Source organism: Nelumbo nucifera, chromosome 1 (assembly GCF_055504915.1).
Source record: "Nelumbo nucifera cultivar China Antique chromosome 1, China Antique-T2T, whole genome shotgun sequence".
Lineage (NCBI taxonomy): Eukaryota > Viridiplantae > Streptophyta > Magnoliopsida > Proteales > Nelumbonaceae > Nelumbo > Nelumbo nucifera.
In genome coordinates, this window is record NC_142649.1 from 161,610,652 (window position 1) to 161,627,733 (window position 17,082).

A 17,082-nucleotide genomic window follows, 5' to 3' on the forward strand; every position below is an offset into this window, starting at 1 on the left:
TCCTATTGATCCAAACCATAAGCTAGGTGACTGTCAAGGTGAAACCATAAAAGATGTGAAGCAATTTCAAAGACTTGTGGGAAGACTTTTATATCTATCCATGACACACCTAGATATTGCTTATGCTATAGGGTTTTTTTCTTTTTAGCTAGTTCATACATGCTCCTAGGGCTGCTCACTTGGAAGATGAGAGGATCCTCAGATATTTCAAGAAATTTCCAAGTGCTGGTTTGTTGTTCCAAAAACATGGGCATTTGAAGGTTGAGGTATATATAGATGCTGATTGTGTTGGATCTATTGATGATAGAAAATCCACTAGTGGTTATTGTACCTTTGTGGGAGGGAGCCTAGTTACATGGAGAAGTAAGAAACAAAGTTTTGTGGCTAGGTCTAGTGTTGAAGCTGAATACCGGACAATGTCTCATGGAGTGTTTGAGATCATGTGGATCAAGAACTTGTTGAGTGAACCAAGATTTACTATGGATAACCCCATGTCCTTATATTGTGATAACAAGGCAGCTATCAATATTGCTACCGATTCTATGCTTCATGATAGGACCAAGCATATTGAGGTGTATAAGCACTTTATTAGGGAGAAGCTTGTTAGCAGAGAAGCATGTATACCCTATGTGGTCATGTCAGTTCTGAAGAACAACTTGCAGACATTTTCACTAAGGGTTTATTAACAGTGCCGAACAAAGGAGTAGAGAGGAAGGAGAAGAGAAGAGAGAAGAGAGAGTTTTGGTGTCAACAACTATGACTGGTGGTGCCAGTTTATATTAATATATATAGGGCAACCATAATTAAAGGTGTAAGGACCCTTATGCCCCTACTTAAGTTACAACACAAAAAACAAAGGAAAAAACTACTTTAACTAGTCCAAACGGACCCTAACTCAGCAGAATACAAACATAAGAAATAAAAATAACATTCCAACAGGGTTTATATCACTTGCGGTATAATGATTTGTGTGACAAGTTGGGCATGGTTGACATTTATGTCCCAACTTGAGGGGAGTGTTGAAAATACTGTATTGCTTATATTTAGTGCCACAAGGGCACTATTGTAATTTCTCTATTTTATTCTTGGACGCCCTAGTATATAATCCAATGCTGGCGCCGCCAGCACAACCTTTTGCCTCATTCTTTTCTTCTCTCTAATCTTCTCTTCTCTTCTCTCCTTTTCTACTATTCTTTGCAGTATAATAATATGAAATCTAAAAGCTAAGAAAATGCTTCAATTTGTTAGAAGGGCTTATAGAACCACGTGACCTTTGGCCTTATACACTTTGGACAATCTTAATCAAATGTTCTTCAGGTGTGAATACCTACCTTTTGGATGCCTGATTAGTGGTATGTTAGAAGGTTGTTACTATTGTTCGAATCTTGGTACTCCACTTGAGTCACCCATTAAATGGTTTCATCTTGAGGACCAACTCTGGCTGCATTACTTGGTCATCCAAACCAATAGATGGATCTCGACACACCTTATAGATGTCCTAGATAATTTCAACCTTATAGATCTTGATATACCAGTTTGAATCTCTAGATAAATCACTACTTATCAAAAAAGAAAAAAATCTAGATAAATCACTGCTTTTGGGCACATAAACTTGGGTAACGATCTTGGTACACCATTTGGTGACCCATATCTTAAAATATATTAGATCTTGATACAATGGGTAAATCGCAAGGGTAAATATATTTGTCACTCTGGATCTTCCACACATTGGAGTGTCTCATTATCAATTGGGTCCTTTCTAATGAATGCTATGCCAAGATAAATGCATGACTGTGGCAAAAAAAAGTTGAATAGGAAAGAAGAGTCAGCAACATATGCATAGTAATAAATTTGGAAAAAATGTATTCTTAAATAAGAATTATATTATAGGGATTTCAAGGTATAAGAAAATAAAAATTAGGTAAAAATGTACCTATAAGAGAGGAATATAATGTGGTGGTGGAGGATTTTGCTGGTTTGTGCCAAGTCTAGGAGTTTTTCAAGACGTTGTTGAAATTCCTTCTGTTCTTGTTTTGGAAAATAGGATTATGTTTATGGAAGTGGAGATGTGTTAGGAACTACCTAACCAGGGATTTCGAGGAACCACCCTCCGGAACAGAAATGAAGAAGAAGGCTCAAATCTGATTTTCCATGTCTCTCCCATACAAGCATTCACTCTTATGTAATTATTGTAAATTTGTAATCGAGTCATATCGGTTATGCTTTTGGGTCTGCGCTAACTAACTCCCGTGGACGTGGCTGATGTGGCCTCCTGCTAAACACCAGCTGTCTTGTAGCTTTCTCACGTGAATCCTCAGCTGCAATATCCTCAGGGTCTGGCCTGAGGAGTTGGATTGGGTTGGGGCTAACAATCTCCTCCTGGTTGAGACGGACCTTGGCCAAAGGGTCTAGCTGTGGGAATTCATCTTGCAGCTTCAGGTAAGGCTCCCAAGTGGCATCTTCAACATGGAGTTTATCCCATATTACCAATGCTTCTAGTGTCACTCTGCCATTCATTCTATCCCATCGGAAATCTGTAATGAGTTTGGGTTCAGCCACCAGAGACCCATCTTTAGTAAAATCAAGAAGAGAGGCTCCCTGTATGGATCATTCTTTAAGACTTTGTTTGAGCAAAGAAACAAGAAACACAGGGTGGAGTTTAGATCTGGCTGGGAGCTCCAACCTGTAAGCTGCAGCTCCAATTTTCTCCACAACCCGGAAGGACCCAAAATTTCGAGGGGATAGCTTGCTCCAAGTCTTTACGAGTTGTTAGAATTGACAGTACAAGGGTAGTTAAGTCTTTTGTCTATCTAATTAAGGTTAAGTTGTCTATTTTGTCTGGGTTTAAGTTGTGTGTCCCATACTTAATGAGGGACAAATCTGTGTTTTGTAATTTAATACAAAGAGTATAAATATTAAGTGGGTCGGCTGAGAGAGTGTGACTTTTCTTCTTCTCAGACCAAACCCTTTCTCCTTATCTTCTCTTCTTACTTACTTCAGACCTAGAACTGAACTAGGAGTAATTGAATTATTCACATGGTATCAGAGCCCTAGGAAATCAGTTTAGGACTCGGTTCTTTTTTCTCTCCCTTCATCCTCCTGAGATTGCCATATCAGAACTTCTCTTTGAAGTAACTCCTAAACGAATTGGAGGATCAATAAGGGACCAAAAAAGGAGTGGTCATTTTTCCTTCTTGGAGGTAAATATGCCTCCACTTGTTGTGGTGGTTTGCTAGTGAAGATGATCAAGACTGCTATCAGTCTTGGACACTAAGGAATTTCAGGTTCGAACAGAAGAGAAAGTGAAGAAGAAAGAGGAGAAAGATTAGTGAGAGAGCAGTAGAACACAGGTTTGAAAGGAAGGACAGATTCAGAATGATCTGCCGCTGCCACTTCAATTTAATATTTATATGTTATGCTAGTTACATGAAAGGACATATTTGCCCTTGGTGTTTACATCATAACACTTAACAATATAAAAAACTGAAAAGTAAATAACAGAACTAGAATAACAGAATAACATAATAGATAGACTAGGTATATTCTACCCTACATAATAGATAGACAGAGTGGCCCCACAGCTGTGGGGCCCACATCAGTTTCTCTACACTCCCTCTCAAGTTGGGAGTAAATGTTTATCATTCCCAACTTGGATAGATCTGCTTCTAGCTTCTTTCTTGATACAGCTTTAGTGAGGATATCTGCTAGTTGCATACTGGATGTGATGTAAGGGAGGCATATTTCTTGAGATGAGACCCTCTCTCGTACAAAATGTTAGTCAACTTCAATGTGTTTGGTTCTGTCGTGCTGCACTGGATTATGTGCTATATTAATGGCTGCTTGATTATTACAATACAACATCAGAGGCTTCTCATACTCAATACCCAACTCCTCAAGTAGAGATCTTAGCCATAGGATTTCAGCCACTCCGTTGGCCATGGACCTGTATTCTGCTTCAGCACTAGACCGGGAGACAACACTTTGTTTCTTACTTCTCCAGGAGACAATGTTTCCTCCCACAAGGGCACAATATCCTGAGGTAGATCGTCTGTCATCAACACTCCCAGCCCAATCGGCATCTGTATAGACCTCCACCTTCATGTGGTTATTGTTCTTGAACAGTATACCCCTACCCGGGCATCTCTTCAAGTAGGCTAAAATTCTTTCTGCCGCAAGAAGATGTGTGGTTCTAGGAGAATGCATGTACTGGCTGACAACACTAACAGCATAAGTAATATCCGGCTGAGTGAGGCAGAGATATAGGAGCTTTCCTACCAACCGCTGGAACATAACTTTGTCTTCAAGCAGCTCCCCACTCTCTGCACTAATCCTGTGGTTCTGTTCAATGGGTGTATCTGTAGGTTTGACACCCAACTTTCCAGTTTCAGCCAACAGATCTAAAACATATTTCCTCTGAGAGACAAAGATCCCCTGTTTAGATGTAGCAACCTCAATGCCCAAAAAATACCGTAGTGTACCCAGATCTTTCACCTCAAACTCTTGATGAAGGAGCTGTTTGAGGGACTCAATCTCATGGCTATCATTTCCTGTCACCACAATATCATCAACATATACTGCAAGTAGTGTCAGTGAAGACTCCACCCTCTTGATGAACAGTGTATGATCTGACTGGGCCTGTACATAACTAAACTTTCCAAGAGCTAGTCTGAATCTGTCGAACCAAGCTCTAGGTGACTGCTTCAAACCATACAATGCCTTATTGAGTCGGCAGACCTTCTTACCTGTCTGTATCATAGTATCTAGGAGGCAACTGCATGTAAACCTCTTCCTGCAAGTCCCCATTCAAGAAGGCATTTTTAACATCCATTTGCTGCAAAGGCCAAGTGTGGCTTGCTGCAAGAGATAATAGAACCCGAATGGTGGTCATCTTGGCTACCGGGGCAAATGTCTCCAAGTAATCTATACCATAAGTCTGAGTGAACCCTTTTGCAACTAGCCGAGCTTTGTACTTCTCAATGGATCCATCCGCATTGTGTTTCACAGTAAATACCCATCTGCATCCAACTGGTTTCTTTCCTTTGGGCAAGTCAACTAGCTCCCAGGTATTATTTTTCAACAGGGCATCCATTTCAACTTGCATTGCACCTCTCCACTCTGGGACTGATAGGGCCTCTTGTACTGTTCTTGGAATAGGGACATTGGAAATGGAACTAAGGTAGGACCTGTAGGTAGGAGATAGGTGATCATAGGATAAAAAATGGGAAATACAGTGGGCTGTAGATGTGGTACAATGTCGTTTCCCTTTATAGACTGCAATCGGAAGATCAAGGTCATCTGTAGGAGGTGAAATGGCAACGATAGAAGAAGTCTCTGTGGGTCCTGGGACTGTAATGTCTGGACCTGGAGCCATAGATGAGATTGGAGCTGGCCTGGACTGCTGATGATCGGGATCAACCTGCCTGCACCGCCTGTGATAGACCCTCAACTCTTGATCCCTCTGACCACCCTCACCATTGCAGCTCCCCCTCAACTCCTGATTCCTCTGGCCACCCTCACCATTGCAGCTCCCCCTCAACTCCTGATCCCTCTGGCCACCCTCACCATTGCAGCTCCCATCACCCAATGGAATAGGTAAAGGAACTACCCCACTCTCACTGCTCTCCCCCTGAAGACAAGGATTTAAACCCCTACTCTCACTGCTCTCCCCCCGAGGAGAAACCCGAGGATAATAGGGTGTCTCCTCAAAGAAAGTGACATCCATGGAGACGAACTTCCTCCCTGTGATAGGATCATAGTAGCAATACCCCTTTTGAGTTTGTGCATAACCAAGGAAAATGCATTTGGAGGCCTTGGGTTCAAACTTGGAGTGATGGGGTCCGAGAAGCTGAACAAAGCAGGTACAACCGAATGTTTTAAGGGGAATAGAAAACAACTCCTCATGTGGGTATAGAAGGGAAAAAGGAGATCGCAAATCAAGAACCCGGGAAGGAATCCGATTAATAAGATATACCACCGTGAGGATAGCATCACCCCAGAAGCGAATAGGGACATTGGAGGTAAACATGAGACTTCTAGCCACCTCCAAGATGTGCCTATTCTTCCTTTCTACAACCCCATTCTACTGAGGTGTATGAGGGCAAGAGCTCTGATGGATAACCCCATGAGTAAGAAGGTAAGATGCCAATGACTTAGCAAAGTATTCCTTTGCATTATCAGATCTAAGAACTTTAATCTTGACATCAAACTGGGTTAGGATAATTTGGTGAAAGTTTTGGGTCAGGGCGGGAACCTCATCTCGTGAACGCATAAGATAAACCCAAGAAAACCGGGTATGGTCATCAACAAATAACAAAAAATATCTGTACCCACCCATAGAAGGAATGTGATATGGCCCCCAAACATCCGTATGCACAAGATCAAAAGGACGATTACTCCTTTTATTACTCAATGAATAAGAGTTTCTACAATGTTTAGCAAACTCACAGCTTTCACATTGCAACTGGGACAACTCAACAGACTCAAACAAAGTAGGAAACAGACTCTTTAAGGACCAAAAAGACAAATGACCCTATCGGTTATGCCAAAGCATAACCGAACTCACACTCTGGGAAACAACTGACCTCTTACCCACTGACTCTTCCCGACGAGAACTCTCCCCGAGCAGATAGATCCCATTCGTCTCACGGCCAGTCCCAATCACCTTCTTCGTCTCCAGGTCCTGAAAAACACACCGGTCAGGGAAGAAAGTTACTGAGCAGTTCATGTGTTTGGTAATACTACTGACTGAAAGGAGGTTAGTATCAAGCTTAGGAACATGTAAGACAGAAGACAAGGAGATCGTATCTGATAACTTAATGTCCCCCTTCCCAGAAATAGGAATCAGGGAGCCATCAGCAATAGATACTTTATCCCTACCAGATGACAAATGGTAAGAGGTAAACAGTGAAGGCAAGCTAGTCATGTGGTCAGGGAAGAAAGTTACTGAGCAGTTCATGTGTTTGGTAATATTACTGACTGAAAGGAGGTTAGTATCAAGCTTAGGAACATGTAAGACAGAAGACAAGGAGATCGTATCTGATAACTTAATGTCCCCCTTCCCAGAAATAGGAACCAGGGAGCCATCAGCAATAGATACTTTATCCCTACCAGATGACAAATGGTAAGAGGTAAACAGTGAAGGCAAGCTAGTCATGTGGTCAGATGCACCTGAATCTATTACCCAACAAGGTTCAGTAGTACCTGGAGCTGAGGCATGGTAAGCTGAAGCTAGAGTAACTGAATTTACGGTTGTAATCTGACCACCCATCTCAGAAACACTGCCATAACTGATGCTCCCAAAGCTGCCTTCTGCCTGATTTTTAAACTCCATCTCGGTCAAGTCTTAAAACAGCACTTGGACTACCAATCACAATCAAAAACAGTATAGGCCTGATCTGTATTCACAGTGTATGTGCACAAAACTGGGATAACTCTGATCTGAAATCAACTAACAAACACAATAGTGGCTGTCCGTAGAGCTCTAACCCCAAAAAACTCTGAAAAACAGCTTAGGAGGAGGTCTGATTTGCCTTTGCAGAATTAGGGTTTTAATCAGTCCTTAAAGTGATCAATTCAGTTGCACAATCTAATCAGTACTGTATAGATAGACTTGCAGTAGGGTTAATATGAAACCCTAGAATCTGATCAATGCTAACAATAAACTTGAGGACAGCTCTAGATAGATCACAAGATTCAGTCCAGCACTAGGGCTTGCTGCAAGATCACTTTTAAACTTCTAGTGCAGAAAGAAACAAGGCTGAGACAGTTCGGTGTAAAACAGTAGGGTTTTAATCACAGCAGAACAGTAGGGTTTGCTGTAAAACCCTAGTGAATCGAAGAGATGAAAACCTAGAACGGTTCAGCCTTCCTCTCCAGATAGGTCCAACCTATCTTTTCTTAGAAAAGTAGATGACTTGCAAGAAAAGAATTGTTCGCTGCCTTCTAGGGTTACCCGAACCCTAGTCTTCTCTGATCCTTCCTGACCACCAATACTCTGCAACCATAACAAAACTTCCAACAGCTGCTAGCACTTCTGGCGATCTCCAAGAATCAGTCTGCGAACTCCACCTTTTCAGCTTCTAGTCCTAGGAGATTCTCATGTGGTCGGCTGGTATTAGACTCACATAAGAAACCCTAACTTGGCTCTAATACCATGAAGATGATCAAGACTGCTATCAGTCTTGGACACTAAGGAATTTCAGGTTCGAACAGAAGAGAAAGTGAAGAAAGAGGAGAAAGATTAGTGAGAGAGCAGTAGAACACAGGTTTGAAAGGAAGGACAGATTCAGAATGATCTGCCGCCGCCACTTCAATTTAATATTTATATGTTATGCTAGTTACATGAAAGGACATATTTGCCCTTGGTGTTTACATCATAACACTTAACAATATAAAAAACTGAAAAGTAAATAACAGAACTAGAATAACAGAATAACATAACAGATAGACTAGGTATATTCTACCCTACGGACAGAGTGGCCCCACACATCAGTTTCTCTACAGCTAGAAACCCTCTAATCAATGACACGAAGGGGGCTGGTTGTGGACAGGTGAACATAAATCTCTAATCAACTGATAGTGGAGTGTGTTTTCTCTCTTTTGGGCTGATTTCATCCATGTGGCAGTGTTGATTGGTAGGTATGCATATGAACTTTTTTTTCTCTGTTTATGCCTGGATATACGTGGTGATAGTAGGGTTTTCGGGTGCTGAACCCATGACAGCAGCAGTGTTGTCATAACAGTACTTTATTGTGTGGTCTGTGGTGTAGTGCTGAATAGTAAAGGGCGATTTTTTTTGCTTATCGTAGTTGATTTTTTTTTTTTTTTTGTGGTGTGAGGTGATTTTGTTATAATGGCAACAACTGGAGAGGGTAGTGATAATAAGACAGGTGTTATGATTTCTCTCATTTACTTGAATGTTCAAATGACCTATGTCAAATTAAATGGTGAGAACTATGTGCCATGGGCTAAATCAGTGGAAGTGTTCTTGAGAGCCAAGAAAAAGGTGAAACATGTGGGAGAGGTGAAGCCATTTTCTGACTCTCTAGGGTTTAGTGAGTGGGAATAGGAGGATGCACAGATTATGACCTGATTGTGGAATAACATGGAACCTAAAATAAGTTTGAATTTTATGTTCCTAGATACAACTAAGGAAATATGGGACTATGCTAAGTAACTCTATTCTGGCCAAGATAATACCACTAGAGTGTACCAACTTTACTAGGAGTACTTGAACCTGAAGCAAGGTAATCAATGCTTAGAAGAATACTATGCAAGCATGAGAAACCTTCGTAGTGAGCTTAATGTGTATCACCCTCTAACTCCAAATGTTAAAATTCAGTAACAATAGCGAGAGAAACTTGACGTAACAAGGTTTTTAGTGGGTTTAAAACCTGAATATGAACATGTTCGAACACAAATATTAGGTGGATCTATTCTCCCCTTTCTTGAGGAAGTGTTTGCTTGACTTTGGAGGATTTCTATTGAACCTACGGTGTCTTCCTTTCTCTTGGACAGGTCTGGTTTTATGGTGACAAGAGGGGGAGGTCATGGATTTCCAAGGACCCGAGGTGGTCCTATGTTTAATCGTACCGGTGGCCGCAGTGGAGGTCGAGATTTAGGAGGAGGTTGTGGTAGAGGAAGAAGTGTTGGTACTACCATACTAGGAGGTGCACATACTATGGATTAGAGGGGCATACTATTAACTTCTGTTATGACTTACATGGTCCACCCAACACTTGGGCTAACCATGTTGTGACTAGTGGTGGTGGTACAATTAGTGAGAACCAACAGGCTGATCAGACTCCCTCCACATCTACTGGTGCTTATGGGAAGGAAATGGTGGGTGTCCTATGTGAGGAGTATGAGAAGTTTCTTCAGATATCCTCTTAATAGAACACAACTACTCTTACACATTCAGGCATGGCTTGCTTGGTTTCCAAACCCTTACATTGGATTATTGACTCTTGAGCCTTTGATCATATGACTGGGACTCCATGTGTGTTTTCTTCACTTTCTCAGTCTTCTACATTCCAAATAGTTACCTTTGCTAATGGTTCATGGTTCTACCTCACCCATTTGTGGTGTTGGTGATGTTGATTTTACCTCTTTATCTTTATCCTCTGTCTTATATGTACCCAAGTTCCCTTTTAATTTTATGTCTATTAGTAGATTAACCAAGTCACTTAATTGTTCTATAACCTTTTATCCATCTTCTTGTGTGTTTCAGGATCTCAAGATGGGGATGAAGATTGATGGAGGGCATGAGGCAAGTGGATTGTATTATCTTGATGGTGGTGGTTTGAAAGTAGCTCTTCAGTCCTGTCTTACTCCTTTCCAATGGCACTGCAGACTTGGTCATCCATCATTCAAGGCCCTGAAGTTATTGGTCCCGTCTTTAAGTTGTCTTCCATCGTTGGATTGTGAGTTGTGTTATCTTGGGAAACACCATAGTGTCTCTTTTAGTCCTAGAGTTGATAGTCATGTTTTGAGTCCTTTCTCTTTAGTTCATTTAGATGTTTGGGGTCCAAACAAAGTAGTGTCATACAATGGTTTAAGTATTTTGTAATTTTTGTTGATGACTATTCAAGGATGACATGGCTCTATCTTATGAAAGATAGAAGTGAATTGTTCTCTATTTTTCAAAAGTTGTATGCTGAAATTCGTACCCAATTTGGAGTTCATATTAAAATTCTTTGTCGGATAATGCAAGAGAGTACACCTCAACACCATTTCAGCAATACTTAGAGCACCATGGGGTAATTCACCAAAATGTCCTTATACGCCACAACAGAATGACGTGGCTGAACAGAAGAACTGACACTTACTTGAAACAGCTCGGTCTATTATGCTTGATATGAATGTTCCAAAGTATTTTTGGAGTGATGCTGTCCTTATGTCATGTTTTCTCATCAATCAAATGCTCATGTCCATCCTTGGAAGTCAATCTCCTTTCTCAGTCTTGTGCCCTATGCTTTCTCCATTCCCTCTTACTCCTAGAGTCTTTAGTTGTGTTTGTTTTGTTCAGAATTTAGGGCCTAGACTGGACAAGTTAGATGCACGTGCTACAAAATGCATCTTTCTTGGCTACTCCTGAACCCAGAAAGTGTGTAAGTGTTATAACCCTAACTCTCATCTATCGGTCCTTTGTGTGTTCTGATGTCACTTTCTTTGAGTCAGTTCCATTCTTCTCGAGTGCTGATGTTCCTCCTCCTGCTTCTATGTTTCCACTTCCAGTTCCAATTGAGGACCCTCTTCCTACGGTTCCTATTCTATCTCAGTCGTCGTCTTCTCTAGTGTAGGTTAATATTGAGAGGCCACCAATCACACAAGTGTATACTCATAGAAGAGCATTGGTTCCTCCTCCAGTTCAGCCCTCGTCGATGGATCCTGCAATTACACCTCCTCCTTCTAACCATGATCTTCCTATTGTATTGTGGAAAGGTAAGCGTAGTTATACATCTCATCTTATTTCTCATTATGTTTCTGTTGCTCACTTTTCCCCTTCCCATCGCCATTTTATATCTTTGGTGTCCTCTGTTTCCACTCCTAAGACTATCCAAGAAGCCCTTACTTCTCCAGGGTGGCGACAAGCAATGGAAGAGGAATTGTCTACTTTGCAACACAATCACACGTGGGAACTTACTACTCTCCCTCTTGGTAAGCTTGTTGTTGGATGTAAGTGGGTCTACACAGTGAAGTATCTTCCAGATGGCAGTGTGAAACGATTAAGGTCAGGTTAGTGGCCAAAGGCTATTCTCAGTTATGTGGTGTTGACTATACAAAGACATTCTCTCCTGTGGCTAAGATCAATTCAGTTTGGGTGTTAATTTCATTAGTAGCAATGTATTATTGGCCTCTCTTTCAGCTTGATATAAAAAATGCCTTTTTACATGGTGATCTAGTTGAGGAATTATATATGGAGCAACCACCAGGGTTTGTTGCTCAGGGGGAAGATGGTAAAGTTTGCAGTCTTAAGAAGGCGATTTATGGGCTGAAACAATCTCCACGTGTGTGATTTGGTATATTCAATGAAATAGTGATGAACTTTGGCATGAAGCAGTGTCAAGTAGACCATTCTGTGTTCAACCATGAATTAGAAATTGGGAAAATCTTGTTAGTGGTGTATGTGGATGATATTGTCATAACTGGTAGTGACAGCAATGGGATTGACTGGTTGAAAAACTTTCTACAGGATCACTTCCACACAAAAGATATAGGTAAGCTGAAATATTTATTGGGAATAGAAGTTGCAAGGTCAAGGCATGGCATTAACTTGTGCCAAAGGAAGTATGTCCTTGATTTACTTGAAGAAACAAGGTTTTTAGGTGCCAAACCAGTTGAAACACCCATGGAACCAAATGTTAAGTTGAGTATTGATGCAGGTGAAGAATTTGATGATCCTGGAAGGTACAGGAGGTTAGTGGGTAAATTGAACCACCTGACTATTACTCGGCCAGATATACCATTTGTTGTAAGCCTGGTGACTTAGTTTATGCAACATCCTCGAGTTCTACATTGGGAAGTTGTTCTAAGATTTGTTAGGTACATGAAGGGAGCTCCATGTCGTGGACTGTTATACAAGAGTGGAGGAACTCTTGAGATAGAGGGGTATACAGATGCTGATTGGGTCGGATCTGTGTTTGATAGGAGATCCACTATAAGGTATTGTATCTTCCTTGGTGGCAATCTGGTAATTTGGAAGAGCAAGAAACAAATAGTGGTGGCAAGAAGCAATGCAGAAGCTGAGTATAGAGCTATGACTCATACTACATGTGAACTAGTGTGGCTGAAAAATCTTTTGTAGGAAATGGGATTCTCCATTGACAGATCCATGAGGTTGTACTGTGATAATCAAGTTGCTGTCCACATTTCTTCTAATCCAATCTTTCACGAGAGAACAAAGCATATCAAAGTTGATTGCTACATTGTAAGAGAAAAAGGTGATTAATGGAGTGATAAATACAACTCATGTGAGTTCAGGAAACCAGTGGGCAGATCTATTTACAAAAGGGTTGAGTCGGGGAAGAGTTGATTACATATGTGACAAGCTAAGACTATATGATGTATACTCTCCAACTTGAGGGGGAGTGTTAGAATCGATAGTCCAAGGGTAGTTAAGTCTTTTGTCTATCTAATTAAGGTTAAATTGTCTATTTTGTTTGGGTTTAAGTTTTGTGTCCCATACTTAATGTGGGACAAATCTGTCTTTTGTAATTTAATACAAAGAGTATAAATATAAAGTGGGTCGGTTGAGAGAGTGACTTTTCTTCTCTCAGACCGAACCCTTTCTCCTTCTCTTCTCTTCTTCTCTTCTTACTTACTTTAGACCTAGAACTGAACTAGGGTTAATCGAATTACTCACACGAGTCAAGAAACCTGCCGGTAGGGATGTAAAATCAGGAAGACCCAATCCCCCACCTGAAATTTCACATCCATGTGCTTGTGATCATAAGCCCTTTTCATGAGTTGCTGAGCCCTCAGCAGATTTGCCTAAAGTTCTTTGAGGATGAAATCCCTCTTTAGTAAGTGTTCTTCCAGGGTGGCCACTGATGTTGAACCCTGTTCATATGGAATAATAGGAGGTGGATCTCGCCCATACAAGGCCTTGAAAGGGGTCATACCTGCAGCTGCATGATAGGTGGTATTGTACCACTACTCAGCCCTTGGCAACCACTTCATCCATGATTTCGGAAGGTCTCCAATAAAATACCTCAAATATGTCTCTAGGCACCTGTTCACCACTTCAGTTCGCCCGTTAGTCTGCGGGTGGTAGCTGGTGGATTTCTTTAGCTTAGTGCCTTACAATCTAAAGAACTCATCCCAGAATTTTCTCTTAGACATTGGGTCGCTATCTGATACAATTGACTGTGGGTGTGAAGCAAGCCCACAAAATGGCCATATTTGGTGAATCTATCTACAACAAGTATAACTGACTTCCCCTGATATTTTGGAAGCCCGGATAGGAAGTTCATTGAGATATCACTCCATACCTGGTCTGGAATGGGCAGTGGCTGTAGTAGTCTGGGTGGAAGCTGAGTGTCATACTTCTGCTGCTGACAAATTGTGCAGTTAGTTATGAACTCCCGCACCTTGGCTCTTATTCCTTTCCAAAAGAACTGAGAGGCCAGCCTTTTGTATGTGCAAAAAACCCCAGAGTGGCCCCCTTCTGCCGTGCTGTGAAATTGTTCCAATAGCATGGGAATGTGGTCTGAGTCATCAGTTATAACTAGCCGACCCTTGTAGAACATAACGGCTCCTTGGATTGTGGTGTATCCTCGAGTAGACTTAGGCTGTTCTACCCATTTTTCTCATATTGCTTGTAACTGTGGGCTCTGGTCTGCTTCCTTCTGTAACTCGGTTGTAAGGGAACAAATGGGTTGAGATACTAGCATGGGCTTCAGCTCCTCTTTCCTGGAGTCTGCATCTGTTGCTCTGTTTTGGGCTCCAGCACGGCACTCTTTTATAAAACCCAAGCAGTTTGGACATCTACCTCTATTCTGTGGAAAAGACACATTGCTCCAGGAGATATTTCAGACTTTGATAGTTAGTGTTGATAGTGAATTGCTGCCCCATTAAATCGACCCTCTGTTTTAAGACCAATAGCATCACTACCATGAGCTCTAGTTCCTTGCTAAAGCCCGGTCAGATAATCCCTTGCTAAAAAAGGCTATGGGCCTGCCTTCTTGCATTAGAGTAAACCCTATTCCACCTTGAGAGGCATCACTCTCAATTACAAATTCCTTATTGAGGTCAGGCAACACCAGTGTAGGAGAGGATGATACTACTTCTTTCAAGCGTTCAAAAGCTTCCTGGGTCGTGAGATTCCAAGCAAAGGAATCCTTTTTGAGCAATTTGGTTAATGGGCCGGCTATCTTGCCATAGTTTTGGATAAAACGTCAGTAGTACTTGGTTAGTCCAAGAAACCCCACAATTCTCTAGTGGTTTTGGGCTTGGGCTAGTTTGTTATACATGATACCTTCTTTGGGCCGAAATAATGGACCCTGGTCTGCCCAAAACTGCATTTGCCTTCTTTTGCAAAAAGTTGATTTGTTTAAGAACCCTAAGAGCAATTTGCAAATGGGCTAGATGGGTCTCCTAGTCCACACTGTATACTAGGATATCATAAAAAAAACTAGGATAAAGTTCCGAAGATATGGTTTGAACAAATTGTTCATTAGAGCTTGGAATGTAGATGGGGCATTGGTCAGTCCAAATGGCATGACCTTGAATTTTGTATTGACCATCATGGGTCCTGAATGTAGTCTTGTGAATGCCACTATCGTGGACTCTAATTTGATGATACCCAGCCCGCAAATCGAGCTTGGTAAACACCCTAGCTTGTTGGAGCTTTTCCATCAACTCATCAATCACTGGAATGGGGTAGCGATCCTTTATGGTTATATTGTTTAGGGCCCGATAATTGACACAAAAACTAAGACGATGGTTGAGTTGGATGAAGGCCTTATCCAAGAGATCATTACCAAATTTTCTATTTCTTGCTTCTGGTAATGTGAGCATCAATAGGGCCAACCCGAACATTGGTAGGCCGGGCCCCAGGTACCAATGGGATTCTATGGTCATGGCCAGGTGGCCCAGAGGTGGCAAACATTTGGGCTCACTTAAAACCTCTTCATATTGTTTCAAAAGGTTGTGAAGTTTTAGCTGGAAGTCAGTAGGCCCATTCGGCCTAGTGGGCTGTGATAATACAGGACCCCTGTTGCTAGCTCCCAAGCACATGAAGCAAGGTAGGTTTGGGTCAGGTCTGAGTCGACTGATCATGGCCAGGTCTATTGGGCTGGGAGCTCTGACATCATAGCCTTGTAAATGCACTATAGTGTCACTCATTTGGAAGTCCATAGTTAAACAATGTCAATCACATAGCACTGGGCCAAGGTGTCTCAACCACTAAATCCCCATAACTATGTAAGGTCCACTGAACACCAAGGGGTACAGGTCCACCTTGAATCGGTAACCTTGCACCTTGAGGGTCAATCCAATACAAACCCCATCACATGTCAAATGTTCTCCATTGGCCACCCTAACCATAAAGGCTGTGGTGGGTAGGATCATCAGCCCCAATTGTTTCACCAAGGTGCACAAGATAAAATTCATAATGTTGTCGTTGTCAATTAAGATAGACATGTGCTGGTTTGAAAGAATCCCGAGACCCTCATGGTCTGTGGTGAAAACAACTTGGTCAATGCCTGTAATGAGTTTTCCAGTTGAACCAGATCCCAATTCAATTCTGTTCCTCCAATGTCTAGAATCGGACCCAAACTTTGTTGGGTCTTACATCTGTGGCTCGACCCAAACTTTTCATCACAATTGTAGCAAAGACCCTTCTCTTTGTAGGCTTGCATTTTGGCCAGGTCTTTTTTTTTGGGGGAATGGTTGGCCCAGTTGGCCCATTAGTGGAAAATTTTGGTCTACCCAATATTCCTTCTCCCTTTTTCAGCAGTGGTGTTCGGCTATTCACGCCAGGGGTTTTGATGGCCCTTTTTCCTTGGTTCTTCTCTTTGAATAGTCGAGCTAACCTAACTGCTGCTAGAATGCCTGTTGGTTGCATCACCTTTACTTCCAGGTGTATTTCATCCTTCAATCCCCCCCTCCCAAACACCCCACCAAAGCTTTCTCAAGTCAGCCCTGAAACCAAGTGGCTAATTTTTCAAACTCTACATGGTAGTCATGTACCGATCCTTGTTGCTTCAGTTTGGTTAAGCTCTTGTCATAGTCCACATACCCAGAGGGTCCAAAGCGGACGTAAAGGGCATCAGTAAATTCAGTCCAGATCATCTGAGGGCGAGAACGACAGTACCATTGGTACCAAAGGATGGCTTTCCCATCCAAGTGAATGGTTGCTATCGTGACTTGGTCAGGACCAGGAGTCTCATTATATTCAAAACATTTTTCTACTTGATAAATCCAAGAAATAGGGTCATCTCTAGTGAAAATAGGAAAATCAAGTTTAACAATCTTACCCACCGTAGCTCCATGTCTCCTGACTTGGTTGTGGCTCGATTCACCTTGTTCAACCTCTCTGCTACCACTCGGAGTCATCTGGTCAAATCACACCACCACCGC

The 17,082-nt window shown here is 41.8% G+C and overlaps 1 protein-coding gene across 5 annotated transcripts in view; it reads left to right on the forward strand.

The window, feature by feature from the left end:
- The window catches only part of LOC104610065 (ATP-dependent RNA helicase has1-like), a 44,481-nt gene that overhangs the window by 25,145 nt on the left and 2,254 nt on the right, over nt 1–17,082 (forward strand). For 2 of the 5 annotated variants that reach the window (XM_088895005.1, XM_088895006.1), the window contains exon 5: nt 10,229–10,391. The exons of 2 other annotated variants lie outside the window; for them this stretch is intronic. In XM_088895005.1, the coding sequence (XP_088751131.1) occupies nt 10,229–10,254 (26 nt within the window). In that variant the 3' untranslated portion in view covers nt 10,255–10,391. Of the gene's footprint in view, nt 1–10,228; nt 10,422–17,082 lie in introns of those variants that run through there. One more of the 5 variants, XM_088895002.1, reaches the window with a different exon arrangement.